We start from the raw sequence: 19,613 nt of genomic DNA on the forward strand, positions 1-19,613 counted from the left end.
CAGTAGCAAATTGGAACATTTAGGTAATCCAAAGAATGGTTAAACTAACAGGCAAATGGTCAGGACAGGCGGAAAACAACATGAACAAAGAAACAAACAAAAGGCAAAACATGGCTAGATAAGGCAAGCATCAGGGATGGCTGAAGTTAAACTGATGTGTCGAGATCCCAAAGCGCAAGTGTTTCGAAACACTGTACCGAAGCATAATGAACACCCACGTCATGTGACTAAGGCGATTCGAAACACACAGGTCACATGACAACTTTATCGATACAAAGCATCTGTCATTTCAGAAGCATTTTGAGACCTGGCAAATCTGCATTTAACTGACAGAATCGGAAAAAAAACATGTGTAGCCTAGTGGACTGCCTGTGTGCATAGAACAACTGTGCTGCAAATGGTTCGAGTTAAAATCCTGACTTGTACAAATACTCTGAAATTATGACTTGATTTATTTAATAATGTTATTTTTTTCATGACCAAAACAAGACATTTATTCACAAAGTGTTCATTCCAATGTTAAAACAAAATGTGTTACAAGGACAGAGTATTTAAAAGACTTACATCTGTAGCTGCATCAGCCTGGAATCAAACCCATTATCTCTGCATGCTAGTCTGGAACTCTGACCGCTCCACTAAATCACTTGAAATCTAAATTCTACAACGTAGGGTTTAATACATCAATTTGCTTAACTGTTTCTTCGCAGAAGCTGTTCCAGAGCAATACATAAAAATATAATAAAATAAATGTAATAAAAAAATATATATATATTTAAACATTATATTCATTAATATTATAAATTAATATTATATTTAGGTTTTTTTTTTAACAATAAAAAGTTGTTACTGCATATGAGTGAGCCCTAAAAACAATTTACTTGTATGTTTGCTTTTGAAGAATCACACAATATTGCACATTTCCCTTTAAGGTGGATTTAAAACCTACTAGAAAATTTTATTTGGGTTAAACTAAAGACCATTCCTGTCTGCAAACAGTATATACTGTACACAAGTCCACCTGGCTGCTTCCCATAGCTGAGAGTCTGTGTGTGTAAGCATACAGTATAAAGGACCAGCGTATTTGTCTGTCAGTCTAGCGTCTGTATCAGTGCTGCCCGAGGACAAGAGAGCGTGTTCAAAGGTGTCGTGTTCCTAAACTCTGGTCTTTCAGGCTTCTGTTCTCACTTTCAGCCCTCATTACTGTTGCATAAGCCTTCAGCCTGAACACAAAGTCCCTCACGGCTGTTTTACATCTGCAACATGACTAGGGTCACACAGACAATAATGAAGGACTTCATTCATTCATTGGCTACAAAATACTATTTAATAAAGATTCACTTTCTTTGTTCCAACAAAGGACGAGTGAAAAGAGGTTCTTAGGCTTCAGAAAATATTGGGAACATAAAATCAGATACTATCTTCATTCATTTTTATTTTAGTTTTCTATAAGGTTTGTGTTTTGCAACTCTGTAAGCAAAATTTGCAACATGCATCAAAAGGTTTTAAACTTTAAAATCTTTATTTACACAAACATGATGTTGACCTGAGAAAGTTTTTCATTTGTAGGTTTAGAGTAGTTTCAACCATTTAAGAACAAAGGTTTTGAAGGCAAAAACTGAGCTTGAGTTTATTTAGAAACGTACTGTATATATTACTAGGTATTAAATTAATTATTAGAATATTATTACTATTTCAATTGTTTCCTCTTTGGACACTGCAGAAATAATATATTGTGCCTTTTTATTCTCAATAAAAACTAAGATAATAATGTTTGGAACTTACATTTTTAAGTTATAGCTGTTTTTATGTTGTTTAATTTAAAGGTTAATTTGATTCAACTTAAATTTAGGGCAACCAATCATTTTAGTAATGTAATGATGTCTGAATTATCTTTAGATGTGAGTAGCGGCTGCTAAAATTGTGCTTTTTCATAATATGAATACATTGTTTTAATAATTTTATAACCTTTATTTTATCAGGAAAGGCACATTGAAATTAAAAATCTATTTTACAAGAGCGTCCTGACCTTTTAAAATATATTTAGGCAGGAACATTTTATGTTTCATAACATTTCCATTTTGATTGCATTTGTGAGATCAAATCATTAATGGTGTGCATCTGTGACTGGTTTTAAAAACCATCTGGTTCAATCTTATTAAATTCTAGTGTAGATTTCTAATATGGTTTTTGGTTTGCCTCATCTGTAGCGCACCATGACTTTGGCCACTTCTACGGCTCCAGCTACATGGCTGCACCCGACGGCAGCAGAACTCCAGGATTATCCAGAACCCGTGATGGTCTGCTGGTGGCAGAACTGGACCTGAACCTCAATCGCCAAGTTGCAGACAAGTGGAACTTCAAGGTGGGATCAAAATCCCTACGTTTACCAAAACATGTCAAAATATCATCCTCCAACATCAATTTGGGTCGTTACAGTTTTTTTTTTTTTTTTTACAATTGCTTTGCTACAAATTTCCCTGATCTCAATTTTCAAAAGTCTAGACACAAAACTCTAAAGTCACTACTTTTAACAGGCTCTACAGTGCTCAAAACTCTGCATGTTTTGTTTGGAAGTAGTTCCTCTTGCAAAGGGATTTTGAGATTCTGTTTTTTTTTTTTTTTTTTTTTTTTTTAACATGATTATGCCGTGGAACTGTTGTATAAACACAATGTCACACTCGTAGCAGTGCGATGTGGCTGTATATCGTCACTGGTGGGACACTACGGACATATTTGTAATTCTAATAGTTGGTAAAAATTGCTATTTTTGCCATGTATGACATACTTTACATATGTGAAATCCATATGAACTAATTTGTCTTGTGTAATTTGCATGTATTTCCATATATCAGATTTCAATTTTGGCATCTGTGTTTTCATCAGTCTGGATTTGGCCACAGGTCCTTATCTACATCACAGTGGTGTTTTCATTAGTCAAGAATCTCAGAAAGATGCAAATTCAGGCCTGACATCGGCCTGCTGTGGTGCTGTTATTGGACTGCCTTGCATTCAGGAATGTCAAATATGAAAACATTGTCTGTAAAAAGTGGTACACGAAACAGAACCCATATATATGGAATAAGGATGAAATCTATAGGTAATGTAATGCAGTTGGGTCATCTTCTGTAGTAACTGATGTCATTTGATCTATCCTGATTTTTTATGATCTAAACTTGGTAATATTATACATCAATTTCCATGCGTCAAGTGTAATGCAACAGTTACTTATTATTTCGAGCGCTGGTATCAGTTGATAGTTACATCGTGTTCGTTAAATGAACACAAGTTATTTAAAAAAATGTTTGTGTTGTGAAATGGGATCAAGTTAATGGTTAATTGTGTTATATTGAAAATGTGATTTTAATTCAATGAACAAAGTATCTTTGACTTGTGTGTATTATATCCAAGAATTTGAGAAAAAAAAAAAAAAAAAAAGAGTTAAGAGTTATGTAAAAATGTGCAATTTTGGCAATGGTTGTGAATTTTGTGTCTAAAGTTTTGAAAATTGACAGCAGGGTTCTGAAATTGTGGCAAAACGATTGAAAAAGACTATAGATGTAGACAGGGCTCTCTCTAGTAATGTCTGCGTGCCATTAACACATATGAATCTCTCCATAGATGACCGGGAGGTATGAAATGTACGCAGAGGAGCTCAAAAAAGCCGTCCAGCATGACTTCAAACCCAATGTTATGAAAGATTGAGCCGATCAGAAAAAGCATGAGCTAAAAAAATCCCATTAGGAAAAAGTGTTTGTTTGTTATTCCTAAATAATCAGAATGATGCATTCCATTAAAATACAAATCCAACTTTTATTCATCTCTTAAAAGTCTGACATCTCAACATTCCTTATGTTCTTTTAAAAAAAAAAAAAGCACAAGCTGATGTAATCAGACACCTGATGCAATGTCTTAAAAATCGAAACAAACAAAAAAACAAGAAAGTAACATTTGAACCTGAATGATCACAGATTAAATAACATAATTATGGCTGGTGGATCACCATAGTGCAAGCATTTCAATCGATCAGCCATTTTGTCACCAACCATCAACGACTGGACCACTGAGCCGGCGTGTAGTGTGTTTACAAGACAGCAAAGTCTTCACAACGCTGTTCTGACCATTTCAAGCGGTGCACGACTCCACAAAACACCTGACGGTAAACCTCTAAACATAGTGTTCATGTTCTCTCCTGGAGGAATTCACTAATTATGGCAACACTAGAGAACTCGTAATATTGTGATTTACTCGATGGTGTAATACTGCACTAGTGCTGTGCGAGTGAGTTTAAAACGTACTTAAGGGTCAAGGTTCACATTTGGAGCACAAAGCAGAATGACTCTCTCTTCTGCTACTCTGCATGAGGTTATGAAGGACGTCCAGGGGATTCTGCTTTGAAAGGAAACCCCTGGAGAAAGCGAATCCACACCTATTGCATCCATGATAGGTCTAGCAATTGATCAAATCTTACCTGAGTTTATAAAAACAGCTTCCCTCTCTTTCGTGAATTAAAATCATTCTGTTTTCAATGAAGTGGCTTCCAAGAGGAAAAATAAATCATCACAACCCTCATTATTTAGCAAGGTAACCCTGAACAAATACACACAAAAAAGTCTATCTTTACATGAAAAAACATTATGTACACTCATTCTCCACCTCCTACAGTGGCAGAGACTATTATAAATCATGAGCTATGGATAATAAAAATCCACATGACAATAATTATGCATTACAAACACAAAGCAACTCCCTTTCCTTTTGTTTCGCTGTGGTTATTTCATTCTGTGGCCGATGTAGCACCATAGTAATGCTTTTGTGCGATGCTATAGCTCTAATGAGGAGCATAGCCAGAGGTGACACACACTACCTGCTATTGGCCAGCAGCACTGGTACCTGTTGGCAAAAATGATACCCAGCCAGCCACAGTGGATGCAAAAGGCGTTTGAATGTGCGCGTTCGCTCAGAAGCAGGCAAAACTCAACCGTCTTTGTAGATGAACAGAATGTCTTCGTCTGTGCCGTAGCTCCTTCGGGCCTCCTCGAAATTACTAAAGCTTGTGCAGCACACACCTGTCAATCAAAAAGATGAGCGTATATGAGAGTTGAAAATGTTAACCTATTATGCAAATGTCACTTTTAGATAGTGTTTGAACATAAACAGTTTGTGACAATGTGACATCACGATGGCTGTTTCTCAATATGCGTTCTTGCGTCCTCATGTAATGTCATCATCAGCTGCCAAAGTTCAGTTCTAAAACTCAAGACCACAAGAACAGAGCACGCATAAAAGTTCCAGGATGTGTTCTTGATGTCGAGGACACATCGATGCAGACTTGAGTGCAAAATTCGCATGAGAAGTCCCAGAAGTCATTGTGGCTGAATAAAGGAGGTGGGAAGTGCTGCATTTAATATAGATTTGCTATTAAAGTTCAGAGAGAGAACTTATTTATCTCAGGAGTTTCCCTAAATCAGGGATGTCCAGACTCGGTCCTGGAGGGCTGGTGTCCTTCAAAGTTTAGTTCCAACCCTAATCAGACACACCTGGGCTAGCTAATCAAGCTCTTACTAGGCATTCAAGAAACATCCTTGCAGGTGTGTTGAAGCAAGTTGGAGCTAAAATCTGCAGGACACCGGCCCTCCAGGACTGAGTTTGGACACCCCTGCCTTAAATGAAATGGTGAGGGTAAACATTACCATGAAAATCTTAATAGAGGCATAAACACATTAAGGGTGTTTATTTGCTGAAATTCATATTAAAATCAGTTTTATTAATATTGTGTAGAGCTGTGAACCTACACTGGTCTCACAGTTCGGTAACGATTATCATGCCATCAATTCGGTTCAATTGGATATACCGGTGCATCACAATGCATTGACGATGCTTTTCATACAGTTTTATATTTTCTTCACAGCAGCAATTCTTGTATTAAAATGTATAAATATATTAATATTTATATACTATTTCTAATACAGTTTTGTCCTTTAATACAAACAGTCAGATATATAAACTGTATCTTTAAACATAAAACGGCAGCGGCAATCACAGCTGATCCATGATCTACCGTGGAGAAAATTCTGCAGACACGTGCTCGTGCCTGTATCCAGAAGTATCGCTGTAACAGCCAAGAGGAGAGGAAACATTACGCCAGCAGGTCCAATGGGCCACAATGAGAGAGAGAGAGAGAAATGGAGTTTACTTTCATTTTCTCAATCGCAGTGAAATAGGTGATTCTGCAGTAAATGTCAGTTGAAGCGTTGTAAATACTCACGCTCACCTCCATTGCCATAGTAAGCTACGGGAAGATAGCACGTATGAGATAAATAACGTCAGTACATAATAACCAGTTATGATTATTTCTGAACCAATGCCGAATTGTCCAAGTCTGCATCGCAGTGCACCGAAGAAATAATTAATTTTGACACCCCTAATATTCTGTAATGTATATTTGTAAGGTCTTTAAGCATAGCTGAGAAAAGGGGGAAAACAGATTGTTGCATGAATGCTGTAATGTTTAAATAATTTTCCATTAATGCGTGAAGGTCATTTGACCATCAGGAAGAACACAGCATCTTATTTCTCTCAGGACACGTTCTCTGTTCTCGCGGCCTCCAGAGTTCGTTCTTTACGAGTCCGTTCTTAGCATTCTTGGGATTGAGAAACAGCCTTTGTCTAGGCCCCATCCACGACTCCGAAATGTTAGCATAGACTCCACCCTGAGTCTAACGAGATACTTCCAATTAGATGCATCTGAATATCCTTTATACTACCCATACTCATTAGAGATGCCCTGATGGGATTTTTTTTGGCCTATACAGATTTTACCCAAAATAAAAAATAATATTAATTTGGTCGATACTGTTATTGGTCAACTGCATACAGTACTATACCTTATTAGCTATTTTTTACCTCCATTAAATACGTTTTACTGAATATGGATTAAATCTTAGATAGATTTCTGTTGAAATTTATGATTGTGATTGGCTGGAAGGTGTGCAATAAAATGCACAGATAATTTCAGTCATGATCACAGCTCAAAATTTCCCTCAAACATTAGTAGCAACTATAGTAACTCAACAACCGTTAATCAACCAGATTTCTGATATGCTTAAAAATATTTGCGAATCATTAGCAAACACATGTTATTATGAGCTATTAGATATGCCCATGTCATTTACACTGATTATGTACAATCTCTCTCCAGCGCACAATAATTATACGTTTATCTGCTCCAGAAAAATAAAATATCGACTCACTAAAGTGTAGTCAAGCCAAAACTAACCATGGTTTGTTGCTTTACTGACACATACAGTATCAAACATATTAAATAAATTTGCTTTGTTGAATGTTGGATTATTCAAAAGATGTGAAGCCCACTTTCTCTATGTGATTAACAGGCCATCAGTTTAGGCATTTTTCATATTACTGCCAATAGCTTAAATTAATCCAATGTTGGCAGACAAATATTGGCAAATAATGCAGCGGATACCTAATAATGATACTAGGACTGAACAATATATAGTTTGAGCATAAATATTGCAATGTGTGCATCCACAATAGTCATATCGCAGGATAAGATTATTTATTAAATTGTGACAGATAAAGATATTGAATATTATTATTTTTTATTATTTTATTTTATATTTGATTGTTTAACTTATGTACTTGAATACAGTTAGACTCCCCAGTAAACTATAAGCAGTGTTTATTCCACCTTTTCCAACACACCATTTTTTAAATAATGCTGCACCAAACTTAAAAAGCCAGCTGCAAACAAAATTAAGGTCTTACTTTAGCAAATTTAACTTTATAAAAGTATTTAGCACAGGACTGGATTTGTGTTTCTCTGGATCAGTAATTATTTGGATTATTTGATTCATGGCAGCTGATTTTAGAAAAAAAAATTACAATTCAAAAATGGAAGGGAGATTATTATGACTAAAGATGAATAAAAAAGGATAATAAATAATAAAACAAACACTGCAGTACTTCTTAAAAATTAAGCAAAAATTTAAATAATTGATACTATGGTTCGAAATCTGATTAAATGTCATCCATTTTCATTTCAAAAGCCAGTAATGTTTACGCCAAAGCAAACTTCATGGTACATACGGTCGGAGTAGGCGGGATTGTTGTAGAAGATACTGCTGGTTTTTCGGTTGAATCCACACACTACGACAAAGTGGCCCTGGTAATCTGGCTTCCTGCAGAAGCACTTCTGTCCCACAGGCAGGAAACAGCAGTATTTGACAGGCGTGGAGCAGAGTTCACACACCAACAGCACTGCATTGACCAGCACGATGGCCACATGACCCTGCTCCAGATGACTCTGAATCTCCTGAACCGTAACAGAGCTGCAACAGAGACACGTGATCAGATTTCTTCATCCAGCACACAGATCCAGACTGTTGGCATGTGGTAGAATAGAATGTTGTAAAGAAAACTCAAGATATGATTCAACTGGAAAATATATGTGTTGAGTTTAGTCATACTTTTTTGTTCACTCAGTCCAGTAACATTTACCAACAACAGTGACATTAAAAGAACCATCAAGGACAAGGTGGTTTACCATTTAAAAATGCTAATGGATACTGGCATAAATGACTTCTTGTTAGGCCTGTCACAAAAATCAATATATCGACTTATCACACAACACATGGACATGACCGCAATCATTTTTGGTGATACGATATACATCACTAATTCTAACAACATTCTAGCTGATCTATCTCTATGGAGGTGTCAGTATAATTAAAAAAACACTATTTACTACAAATTAATATAGTATATTTTCATGTGGGTGGCTGAAAACTGAAAATAGATCTGGTAGCAGAAATCGCAGCCTCTGTTACTTCTCACCTTGAACTTGTTTTGTTAACCTTTGTTATTATTTATTTAGGATATATACGTTTTCATATTTTTATTCTAATGCCTAATTATACCATTGTTAAAATGACTATAATTCAATGAAATATTCTTAAGAATAAAATATTCTGTGTTCTTTTGAGTGCGCTTGCACTATGATGCTATTATATTGTAATTCAGGCATGAATGAGTGGCATAAAATGGTCTTAAAATTACAGTAATTTTGTTTATTGCAATATATTTAGTGAAATATATCGTAATACAAAAAGAAGATATTATGAGAGGCCTAATTGTCTGTATTACAGTACTTCATAAATTGGAAATAAAACATGATTTGGATCATTTGCTATATTGTGCATTCCTAAAAAAAAATCTTCAACTCATAGGTTTACTGAAGTGATGTATACTCTCTTACACCCATCACTCTATTGAAAACTTTGAAAAGACTGACAAGTTGTGTTTTTGATTAAACTAAAGGATTGTCATACCAAGCTTACATACCATAATTTAGTAAACTTCCGAAAACTGCTCAATGAAACAGAAACAAGATTTCTTTTCAAGTGCCAAATCAGTCCAAGTTTTCCTAAATAATATAGTCTTTGTTGGAACTGAGCAGAGATAAATGCTTAAATGTACAGTATGAAATAGATTTTTATTATCTTTGTTTTTTAAAGGGGGAGAACAAGTAATATTACGTTTCAAAATACCTGTATTCCAAAATAATTACATTTCGTAGATAAAACAATAACTTGTCACTTTCAAATATCTATAAAGCATTTACAAGTGCAAAAAAATACTTCTTGAAAATGTAACTACAGAATATTGACTGTTTGATGCTGTAATGTTCATCTTTTAAGCTGGGTCCAGAGGTCTCTTTACCATATCTGGCATAGTTTGAAAGATTGTAGACTAGTAAGTAATGATTAATAGACTTTTTATTATTTTTTAAAAGAAACTTAAGCATTAGATGATGGTAAAGAATAGGTGGAACTGGGCCTGGAGTTTTTAATACCAGCTAATAACAAGGGCCAGACGGAACCTGTGGACATTTTTGGTATTTCTGCGGAGAACAAAAAATCTGCAGATTTCTGTGGAATTATTTTTGGAGTATTATAACTAAAACCGCAATATATTAAATAAAAGATTATATCTCTTTAACTTTTATTTAATGTTTAAAATGTAAATCCAATTAGATTTACCTTATTTGGTAAACAAAGGAAGTCTCTCATTTAATATATCTACTAAAAGACAGAAAACATTACTTCACAAACTGCATTGTACATCAATCAGATGAACATCTTCATATTAGTCAATAATATTACTGTAATTTAAAAACTGAATATAGATTTACACACATTAACTGAACTAAATAAACAGAATTAAAGGGCCATGAAACCCCCTCGTTTCAGCAGGGTGTTTTCACACCTGTACTTTGGAAAAAGTCAGAAAAGTCCGGTCACTAAATGCGGTGAAAACCCTACACGAGGTTAAAGTTTGGTTGTGGTGCTGACATGTTTACACTCGGTGCAATAGTTAACTTAGTTCGATACGAACAAACTGAATAAACAAAGAGCACTGGCCGCTCATTTACAAAATCTGTAGAGACAGGACAATCACCAGCAACTAGAGCCACGTCTTTATTAAGAGGAAACTACAAGCGAATCCGGATCTCTGCGTTTTCAGATGAGAACAGCTCTCAGGTAAACAATATTCCTCCTTAGACACGTAAGTTAAGTTATTCTTGTCGAGCGTCGCGTACACTGTTAATCCACGCGTGACTCCAGCTGCGCTCTCACAGAGAGAAAAATGAAAACAAAACTTAACTGCAGCAAACTATAAAAGCAACACTTCACGCTTGTTTTGCCAACACAACGTGGCGTCTCTGTCGTCTAAACACTGTGACAGTAATGAATATTAATGAAGTTGCACAATAGAGCGTGCTGATTGGTTTGAACTAAGCCTTACTCATGCATTAATGCAGCACACTCTGAGACGTAATAAGACACACTCTGGCACAGACGCCCAGTCTGCACGCTGGAATACACGCTATTATGTCATGACCGTGAAGCAGCTTCAAAAATTCGTTTCAAACCGGAAGTACGAATTTGCTTGAAATAATGCAAAAACAACCAATTACACTTTTTAGTGAAATATATGTGTCCTAATAGTGTTTTTAGCAGTGTGGGACACATATACGCCTGTCAACAGCTCAAAAAATGTGTTTTGGTGTTTCGTGACCCTTTAATGATGGGCTAAAAATCTGCAGAAAATCTGTGGAATTTTGCATGCGCAGATTCCGTGTGGGCTGACTAATAACCAATATATAGTGCGCAGCATAATTAAGTACACCCATTTTGTAAAGGAATATTTTTATCCATTTCTCAGTGAATATAGGCAATGTATTCAAACAAAACAGATATATTAAAATAATATTTTAGTCACCAAACAATTTTAGAAATTGAAAGAAATTCAAGCAAATATTGCAAAAATACAACCTACAACATTTTAACTACATTTTTACTTATTTTTTAAACTTGTATTTAATTTTTTTCTATAACATATAAATTTGGGTGTACTCATTTTTGGACTTTTATCACAAGTTTTGTTAGACAAGCTCCAGATTTGGCTTCAGTACTGATTAATCTAATGTTTATGCATAAATATAATATTGTATATCTTCCTATGAAAAATATTAATTTAAAAGATAGATTTGTGAGGGGTGTACACACACACACACACACACACACACACACACACACACACACACACACACATATATATATATATATATATATATATATATATATATATATATATATATATATATATATATATATATATATATATATATATATAGTCCTGGAGGACTACCACCTCTGTACATTTTCCATGTCTTGTAAACCAAACACATCTGAATCAGATCATTAGCAGAGAATGAAAGTCATGTAATGGGTGTGACAGAAAAAGGAATCATCCAAAACATGCAGTGCTGGTGGTCCTCCAGGAAACGTCGTTAAGAACCACTGGTTAAAAAACTTTTAATGTGCAATCAAATAGTTATTAGAATATTGTAGAATATTGTATATTCTTGTGATTCTGTTTTTTTTATATATATAAACAGCCTGTCATAGTTGTGTTGTTTTTTTGTTTTGTTTGAAAGTGAGTCTGTGTTTATTTGAATATAGGGGTTGGGGGTTAAAAGCCTCACCATTTTTTCACAAGGACTCCTTTACTTTCAGCCTTCAGAAAGAGTTCATTCACCCTGTCCTCCTCTGTGTCGAAATGCTTTTTGTAGAAGGACTAAAGTAAGAGGAAAAATGAATCAGATGCCAAGCTAACAAGTTACAATGATGATTATAACTAATTATAATCCTCCAACTAAAAATGACAGCACTTCAGCTATAAATGTTACGACCCCAGACTGATGCTTTCTTGGAAAAATGAAAGCATCCATAATTTAACACTCAGCTTGACAGTAATGGATGGCAATGGCAGTTTGTCAGCTGGAATACCTGGTTCCTGAAGCCCTTGTCAACGCCGAGCGTCTGTGTACAGAAGCAGTGTCTGACCCCCAGTTTACACATGAGATAAGCCAGGTCAATAGTCCACACGCTCTCTGTGAACTCCAAGTCCATACATGCTCTCTGAAATTCCTCTTCACTCACTGGATTTAAATACCTGTGAGCACAAAAAACAACAGGTTAAAGATTTATCACTCAAGTAACTGACAAAAGGAGTAGAAATAAATAGACAGAAAACAAATATCTGGTGTCCCCAGTATTTCCTGCATTTGGAGTACAAGTAAAAGTGTGAGTAAGAGTTGAAGTTCAGTTTAGCAGTTCAGTGTGGTTTAATTTTCACTGCTGAAGGTCCAAACACTGAAGAGCAAATCCATCGATGTGCAGCTCCACAAGTCCTAACCAAGCAAGCCAGTGGCGAAGAACAAACTTCATCAGAAAGTGAAGGGGGAAAAAAAAACCTTAGGAGAAACCAAGCTCTGCTGGACACGACCATTTCTACTCTGGCCAAACTTCGTGTGCAGAGCCGCAGCCTAGTCGCCAGAGGCTGGAAAATGCTGGACGTCCATCATGGAGAACTGCAGGTGTGAGTAGGTCACCCCGGAATCGATGCGAAGACTCATCTGACTCCTTCATGACCACCACAGCATCAGCTCAGGATACGGCCTGGTCCAGGATTATGGATACCTTGGCATAATTTCTTCACAGGTCTTGGATACGCATATTTGTGCTCCATAAACATCAAAATAAGCTAATCTCACACCGATAAAATATCAGAAATGACCATTAGTTGGATTAAAGCCGTACATGTTCAAACCAGAGTCGGGCAATGATGGAGAGAAAGTGCTTACCTATTTTTTTGGCAATTTTAAATAATATCTTAAGACACATTTATTTTTTTATCCCTGGCTTTTACCAATCCCTAGTATGTTTCCTGCAATATTCTGTTCTGAATGTGAAGTTCAACCAATTCTGAATTGAATCAAGTATCGCCGTATAATAAATTTTGTTTCAGTATATAACACTTCACAATCTTCTGCACAATTTCAATCAATTTCAGCCCCAATTTAAATTCAATTTAATTCATGCATATTTCTATAAATCTTTTACAATGTAGATTGAGTCAAAGCAGATTAACATAGAAGTTGTAGTGAATTGAAAACGTGCCAGTCCAGTTTTCAGGGTGGAAGTTCAGTTTAGTTCAAGTCAGTTTGGTTTGGTTTAAAATTTCTTCAGTGACCTGAAAGTAAGAAGTCTATGGAAAGATTCATCGGTAATGTCTTTCAGGCCAGATACTGTTAATCACCAAATTTGGGTAAAATTGGTTTTATATTCGCACATTCAGACTTTCCCCTTATATAATTTTAGAAAAGTATACTTTCAAATTCTAAATAGACATATAATTTTAGCAGCTAATGAATATCCAAGTAAAACATTGATCAGTCAATCAAATTGTGCTAATGTTGTTTTGAAATCATTCTTGCATGCAATTTCAGATCGAATATTCAAAGTAATGTGGTAAACGACATAGGGAGCATGTCACTAGGCATGGGCCGGCATAAGATTCTGACAGTATGATAACCTTGGATAAAAAAAAATCATGGTATTTTGATTACTACTCTTAAATATATTTTTTGTAAATGTCTGTGTAAAAAACAAAACCTTTTTTTCCCCTTTGAAAACACTATATTTTATTTTTAGAAACATTTATAATATTCTGGAACAGTGAACATGTCAGGATAAATTATTTAAATGAATCATCGACTTCTGCTGTCATTATTGGTTTCAAAAACACACATTTCTTTAAAATTTAAAACAGCATCTTTGGAAAGTTTTTCTGCTGAAGATATGTTGCCCCAAAAAAACAAAACAAAAAATGTAAATAAAAAAAATCATATACTTAAGCATGGTATAACAGACAATTTGGGCAGTTTAAAACCTTGACTTTTTCCAAACTGCGGTATACCTTGAAAACGGTTACCGTCCCATGCCTACATGTCACTGCTCAAAAATGAACGAATCTGCGAATATAAAACCAACTTCACCTCTATAATCTCCAGCTGTAAATAGAAATGGTGACTGCCGAGTGGTGAAGTGTGGAAATGTGCAGATTAAGGGGTAAAAGCATGTAGTAAGATCCCATTCATATATCACTTGGGGAGTAAAACTGAGACTTGGAGAAAAAGGCGTAAACCAAAACAATGTAACTTGGCTGACCTTGTACATTTATACAGCACTTAAACACGAAAAAGGGTCAGATTTATGATTGATACTTACTCTAATACCATTCTCGAACAGGCCAGGCCACAATCCCAGTGGTAGAGCTGCCGGATGACCGGTACATTTAACATCACATCATCTGGTAAAACAAGACCAGAAAGGGAGATGATAAGGTCGTTTTCTTTTGTCAGCTTTAGATTTATTCTTATTATCACGATGTTGCATTATTAACAGCTTGTTTTGAGAACAACTTTGTTTTGGCTGAAAGCTGAATCATACATTTAGAAATCTATTAAAGAATATATTTATCTAAATTCAGCAAATATATACAAACAGACGAATAAGAAAACATCGAGATAAATGTGAACACATCATTTTAATGCTATATATCCGGGATACGTTAACGTTAGATGTGTTGTGTCCACTGTGTGTGTTTGAGAAGGATTATGATTTAATGCTAGTTCGGTTAATTCGTTACCAGCTGTTTAAGATGTTTCATTTCAATGTCACTGAACACAAACTCACCGTTCATGATGCCGGGTGTGTGTTTGTGTTTCTCTCTCTGCTGTTGTGTTTCAGTGGTGTTTGTAAGAGAGCATGAAGACTGTCTGCTAGCGGGTTTAACGTTAGCCCGACAGCCGTCGCCCTCCTGTCCTCCACATCGGACGGGTTAAAATCTGTCCATTGTTAGCCTAGTTAAAACTGTTGACGGACTGTTGTTGAAAAGCGATCAAACTGCTACAAACTCGACTCGTTTTGCCCACGCCTTGTGGTGGTTCGCAGTCAGTGGTGAATGTTTTACTTCCTCTATGTCAATCCAAACCACAGCGGGCGAGCGGCAGCTCGCTCAGAACAGATGGAACAGCGCGCTCTGCTGGAGAGACGACGAATTACAGTAACACTACCAAAAAAAGAGTCAATATATGGGTAAAATATGTACAATTGTAGAATATTTGTTACAGATTTTACAAAAATAAAAGTTACAATTTCATAAATGATTCATACAGTTATTTACTTATGTATATACTTATTTAAATATAAGTTAAATATAGCTATAGCAGTGTTGGGGAAAAGTTATATATTATAGTCTGTAGTTACTTAAAAACAAAACAAAGCGTAACTAAACGTGTCGGTTATTTTTTAGGACCCATTGTGAAAATAAATGTGCTTTGTTATTTTATTGTAAAGAGATAAGGTGATCTATCTATCTATCTATCTATCTATCTATCTATCTATCTATCTATCTATCTATCTATCTATCTATCTATCTGTCTGTCTGTCTGTCTGTCTGTCTGTCTGTCTGTCTGTCTGTCTGTCTATCTATCTATCTATCTCGTTGGGTATATTCAACATAAAAAAGACGAGACGAAAGAGATTATTTGTAGAATGTCAAAACAGAAAAAGAAGGAAACAATATAATCAAATTCTAACTGTACTGGAAGCATAACAAAAATATCTTCTAATGGACCCTTTTGGGCAGATCATGGCTGAAACTTGTGTAATGAAACATGATTGTATAGGTTCAGTCAGACCGATAGGTGGCAGTGCGCGTCTCCAACACAATAAAAATCCCGGAAATCTACCGAAAAAATCGAAGTCAAATTTGTTTGTGGACGTTTAGTGCACGTTTGGGTAAGTTTTTATTCTCCTTAAAGCTGGATCACGGTTTTGTTTACATGTACATTTACAATAAAATAATTTACTCTAGTGTTAATGTTTTTTTCCGCTTGCTTGTAACGTGTCTCAAGATATTGAATAATCCATTCATTCATTCTGTCTACACATCTTTTTTTCGACTTTCACCTCTCGTAATACAATAATGTTCCTTCTGTCGCATCTTCTCCAGAATTTCCGCAGCGTTTGATTTTTCTCTTTTGAAGTTTACAGATAGTTTGTGGAAATGTCGATCGGAGTGCCTATCAAAGTTCTTCACGAGGCTGAGGGACACATAGTGACCTGTGAAACCAACACTGGCGAGGTTTACAGAGGCAAACTCATCGAGGCAGAAGACAACATGAACTGCCAGGTCTGAGACAGAACTGCCCTGTGTAACAACAGACGCTGCAGGCACTAATACTTCTTTTCATGCACTTGTCATTTTAGACTCAAATCTTTCTAAAGTCTAATGTAATAACGATATTTAAAATACACACTTGGAGTCATTTTGTATTACATTTTGATCAATTTGTGTCTGCAGATTCCAAATACCATTTATATATTTAAAAACAATGTTCCACTACAGTAACTTAGCTTTTACAAACACACAACTTTAGTTTTATTCATTTGTTTTTTCTGAAAGTTTTCATGCCTGACTATATACAACAAATAATTGTACTTTTTTATCAGTGTTTTCTACATTTGGAGTGACAAAAAGAGATTGACCGATATCCTCTTTAAAAACCTAAAACTGCAACGTGTCAGAAAGAAACGTGTATTTTGAAGTGTCATATTTCACTTAAAATTTAGAAATGTCAGCAAATTATTGTATTTTTCATTTAAAAAATGTTTTATCTGTTTTTAAAAACTCTTAACCTTTGTAAAAATCCTAATGTAGTGAGTTAATTGTTGGAGTATGATAATAACTATTATTAAATGTGTTTACCCTAGTTTTCACCTTCAGTGTCTTTAACTAATATCAATACATAAAATGAAATGTATAATGATTTTTCGAAATGAACAAAATGTTTTTATTGTAAAATGTGAAGGATTTCTTTTGTATTGTCTCTTGACAATTCTCAATTGAAATTGAAGTATGAAGTTTCATTTATTATTTTTTATTATCCATATTATGTTTTTAATTGGTATTGATCTTGCCATGAAATAGCCACAAGTTTACAAAAAGATAACTTTCTTATATCTAGATATAACTATATAAAGAAATATCTCAATCAATCCTTGCATTGGACTTTTCTTTCTGCCACTGGAACTTTTGTCTTGACTCTTTGTATTTTATCTTTAATGTCTTTCAGATGGCAAACATCACAGTCACATACAGGGACGGTCGTGTGGCTCAGCTGGAGCAGGTGTATATTAGAGGCAGTAAGATCAGGTTCCTCATCCTGCCTGACATGCTGAAAAATGCTCCGATGTTAAAAAGTATGAAGAACAAAAATCCGGCAGCTGGTGCCGGTCGAGGAAAAGCAGCCATTCTCAAAGCCCAAGGTAATTACAGCGGCTTCAGCCCAGTCATTCTTTTGCTAATTTGAAAAGGTTATAATTCAGCTGAAGGACATAAATTCATGAAGTCCTGGCATTAAATGTTACATGCACGAAAACAAAAGTATCTTCCACTGTAGTTTTGTTCTCTAGTACAAATATTTAAACCTGTTTAAATAAAGTATGATTTACTTAATATGCAAAAGTAAGAAATAAAGTCTTGCTTTCTAAAAATTCCAACTAAATATATATATATTTTTTGCTTAAAACAGAAACTAATATCATTAGGTAATGACTTGTTTTTCCCATTTGAATTAAGTTACCAGGCAGATATTTGCTCTTGTTTTATTAATAAACTTGATCAGTTTCACAGAAATTATGCTTTTCATCTTTAATTTGGCTTTCCAAGTAAATTTATCCTGATTCAAGAATCATTTGCACTGAAAAACAAGAAAGAAACGCTGAGGAAAAACAGAACTTTTTTGCAGTGTGATCAAAAAGCACAGTGAACTTGAGTTTGCATATTGGATTGTTCGGGAGTTATTTAATGCAGTAAATTCGTTTGTTTTGGGAAAATTAACAAAATGAAAGATTATGGAAATTAATTTGAAGGTTGTTTTTTTTTTTTTTTTTTAATCAATCCCTTTAAATATACATTTAAAATATTATTTTGATGTTTTGTTGTCTCAGTCTGTTGATACAATATGTGTTTTTGTAACATTCGTTTTATTATCATAAAACGATCTTGGTTTATGAACATACAATAGCACTGCCATCTAGCTTCAGGGATTAAACTTTGTTTATTTATAGTTCAATGAATCCGATATTGATACTTTGTTTCCATTATTGTTTACGCAGTGGCAGCCAGAGGACGTGGTCGTGGTGGACCAGGACGAGGAAACGTTTTCCAAAAAAGGCGCTAGTTTTACTGATGTATCTTTTTAAATTGTTTTTTAAAGTTTCAACTTTTTTTATATATATAAATTTGGTCTGATTTTATTTTATAATGTTCGCTTGATGCTTTGTGAAATAAATGGGTGACTTTTGATATTTTCTCAAACATGTTTTTTCTGGTAGGGATATTGTGTGTGTGTGTGTGTGTGTGTGTGTGTGTGTGTGTGTGTGTGTGTGTGTGTGTGTGTGTGTGTGTGTGTGTGTGTGTGTGTGTGTGTGTGTGTGTGTGTGTGTGTGTGTGTGTGTGTGTGTGTGTGTGTGTGTGTGTGTGTGTGTGTGTGTGCATTTAAAATTTCAACATTTTTTTAAATGTGTACATGATATTAATAAATGTATAAATAAATAAAAGTATTAATATTATTAAATAGTTACTACATTTAAAAACTGCATTACTTAAATAGTTTCAGCAGATTGTTTTTCCCATCTTACACTTAATTGACTTTAGTCAACATAGAACTTTTTTTATTTTTTGACAATTATTTGCACTAAATTGCTTTGAGGATCTGAAAAAAAATAAGCTTTGAAAGTGCAGAATAAATAAATAAGGCTTGACATTAAACAAGAGTATTATCATCTCCATCTAAAAGGGGTTATAAACTGGCTTAATGTTTTGTTTTTCTTCTTTCAATAAGCTTTTTTTCCCCACTTCCCTGTTTTGAGGCCATCTCTGAGAAAGTCCAGATATATTGTCCTACTCTAAATAGATTTGCTATTTTAAATGGGTCAAAGACAGTTAATAATTCTTACTTTAATTTATTCACCATGCTGATAAATGTGCATTGTATAGCCTCCTCCTGTAAACTCTTTATTAATAATAATGAAAAATGGGCATTTAAAAACCAAATCCATAATGGATATTTTAAAATAAACAAAAACCGTGTACGATGGAATTTTTATAAACCTCTT

General features: G+C 34.8%; 3 protein-coding genes across 4 annotated transcripts in view; 2 read left to right on the top strand and 1 right to left on the bottom strand.

The window, feature by feature from the left end:
* Positions 1-3,826, top strand: part of upb1 (ureidopropionase, beta) — a gene marked incomplete at its 3' end in the record, with an annotated part of 31,254 nt that extends 27,428 nt beyond the window's left edge. The window contains 2 exon segments of the mRNA NM_199616.1: positions 2,208-2,362; positions 3,619-3,826. Coding sequence (NP_955910.1) covers positions 2,208-2,362; positions 3,619-3,702 — 239 coding nt within the window.
* Positions 3,791-15,448, bottom strand: gucd1 (guanylyl cyclase domain containing 1). 2 transcript variants are annotated; one of them, NM_001077162.2, is made up of 6 exons: positions 15,123-15,448; positions 14,655-14,736; positions 12,372-12,537; positions 12,068-12,159; positions 8,107-8,348; positions 3,791-5,066 (listed from the first exon to the last, which is right to left on the bottom strand). In NM_001077162.2, exons 1-6 carry the CDS (start codon positions 15,127-15,129, stop codon positions 4,975-4,977), a joined length of 681 nt encoding a protein of 226 aa, NP_001070630.1. In that variant the 5' UTR covers positions 15,130-15,448; the 3' UTR covers positions 3,791-4,974. The 2 variants fall into 2 exon arrangements, with proteins under 2 accessions (NP_001070630.1, XP_073765777.1); XM_073909676.1 differs by having other exon boundaries at positions 14,655-14,778; positions 15,076-15,392.
* Positions 15,449-16,190: 742 nt separating this feature from the next.
* Positions 16,191-18,801, top strand: snrpd3 (small nuclear ribonucleoprotein D3 polypeptide). The gene is given in 4 exon segments (NM_001002081.1): positions 16,191-16,229; positions 16,478-16,623; positions 17,567-17,759; positions 18,612-18,801. Coding segments are annotated over 3 exon segments (384 nt in total). The 5' UTR covers positions 16,191-16,229; positions 16,478-16,497; the 3' UTR covers positions 18,677-18,801.
* Positions 18,802-19,613: the final 812 nt, after the last annotated feature.

This window comes from Danio rerio, chromosome 8 (assembly GCF_049306965.1).
Source record: "Danio rerio strain Tuebingen ecotype United States chromosome 8, GRCz12tu, whole genome shotgun sequence".
Taxonomy (NCBI): domain Eukaryota; kingdom Metazoa; phylum Chordata; class Actinopteri; order Cypriniformes; family Danionidae; genus Danio; species Danio rerio.

Coding starts and splice junctions, on each gene's coding strand:
- gucd1 (NM_001077162.2), bottom strand. Junction 12,538..14,654: donor TGTTCGAGAATGGTATTAGA/GTAAGTATCAAT, acceptor TTGTGCTCACAG/GTATTTAAATCCAGTGAGTG. Junction 5,067..8,106: donor CAATCCCGCCTACTCCGACC/GTATGTACCATG, acceptor TTTGATTGACAG/GTGTGTGCTGCACAAGCTTT.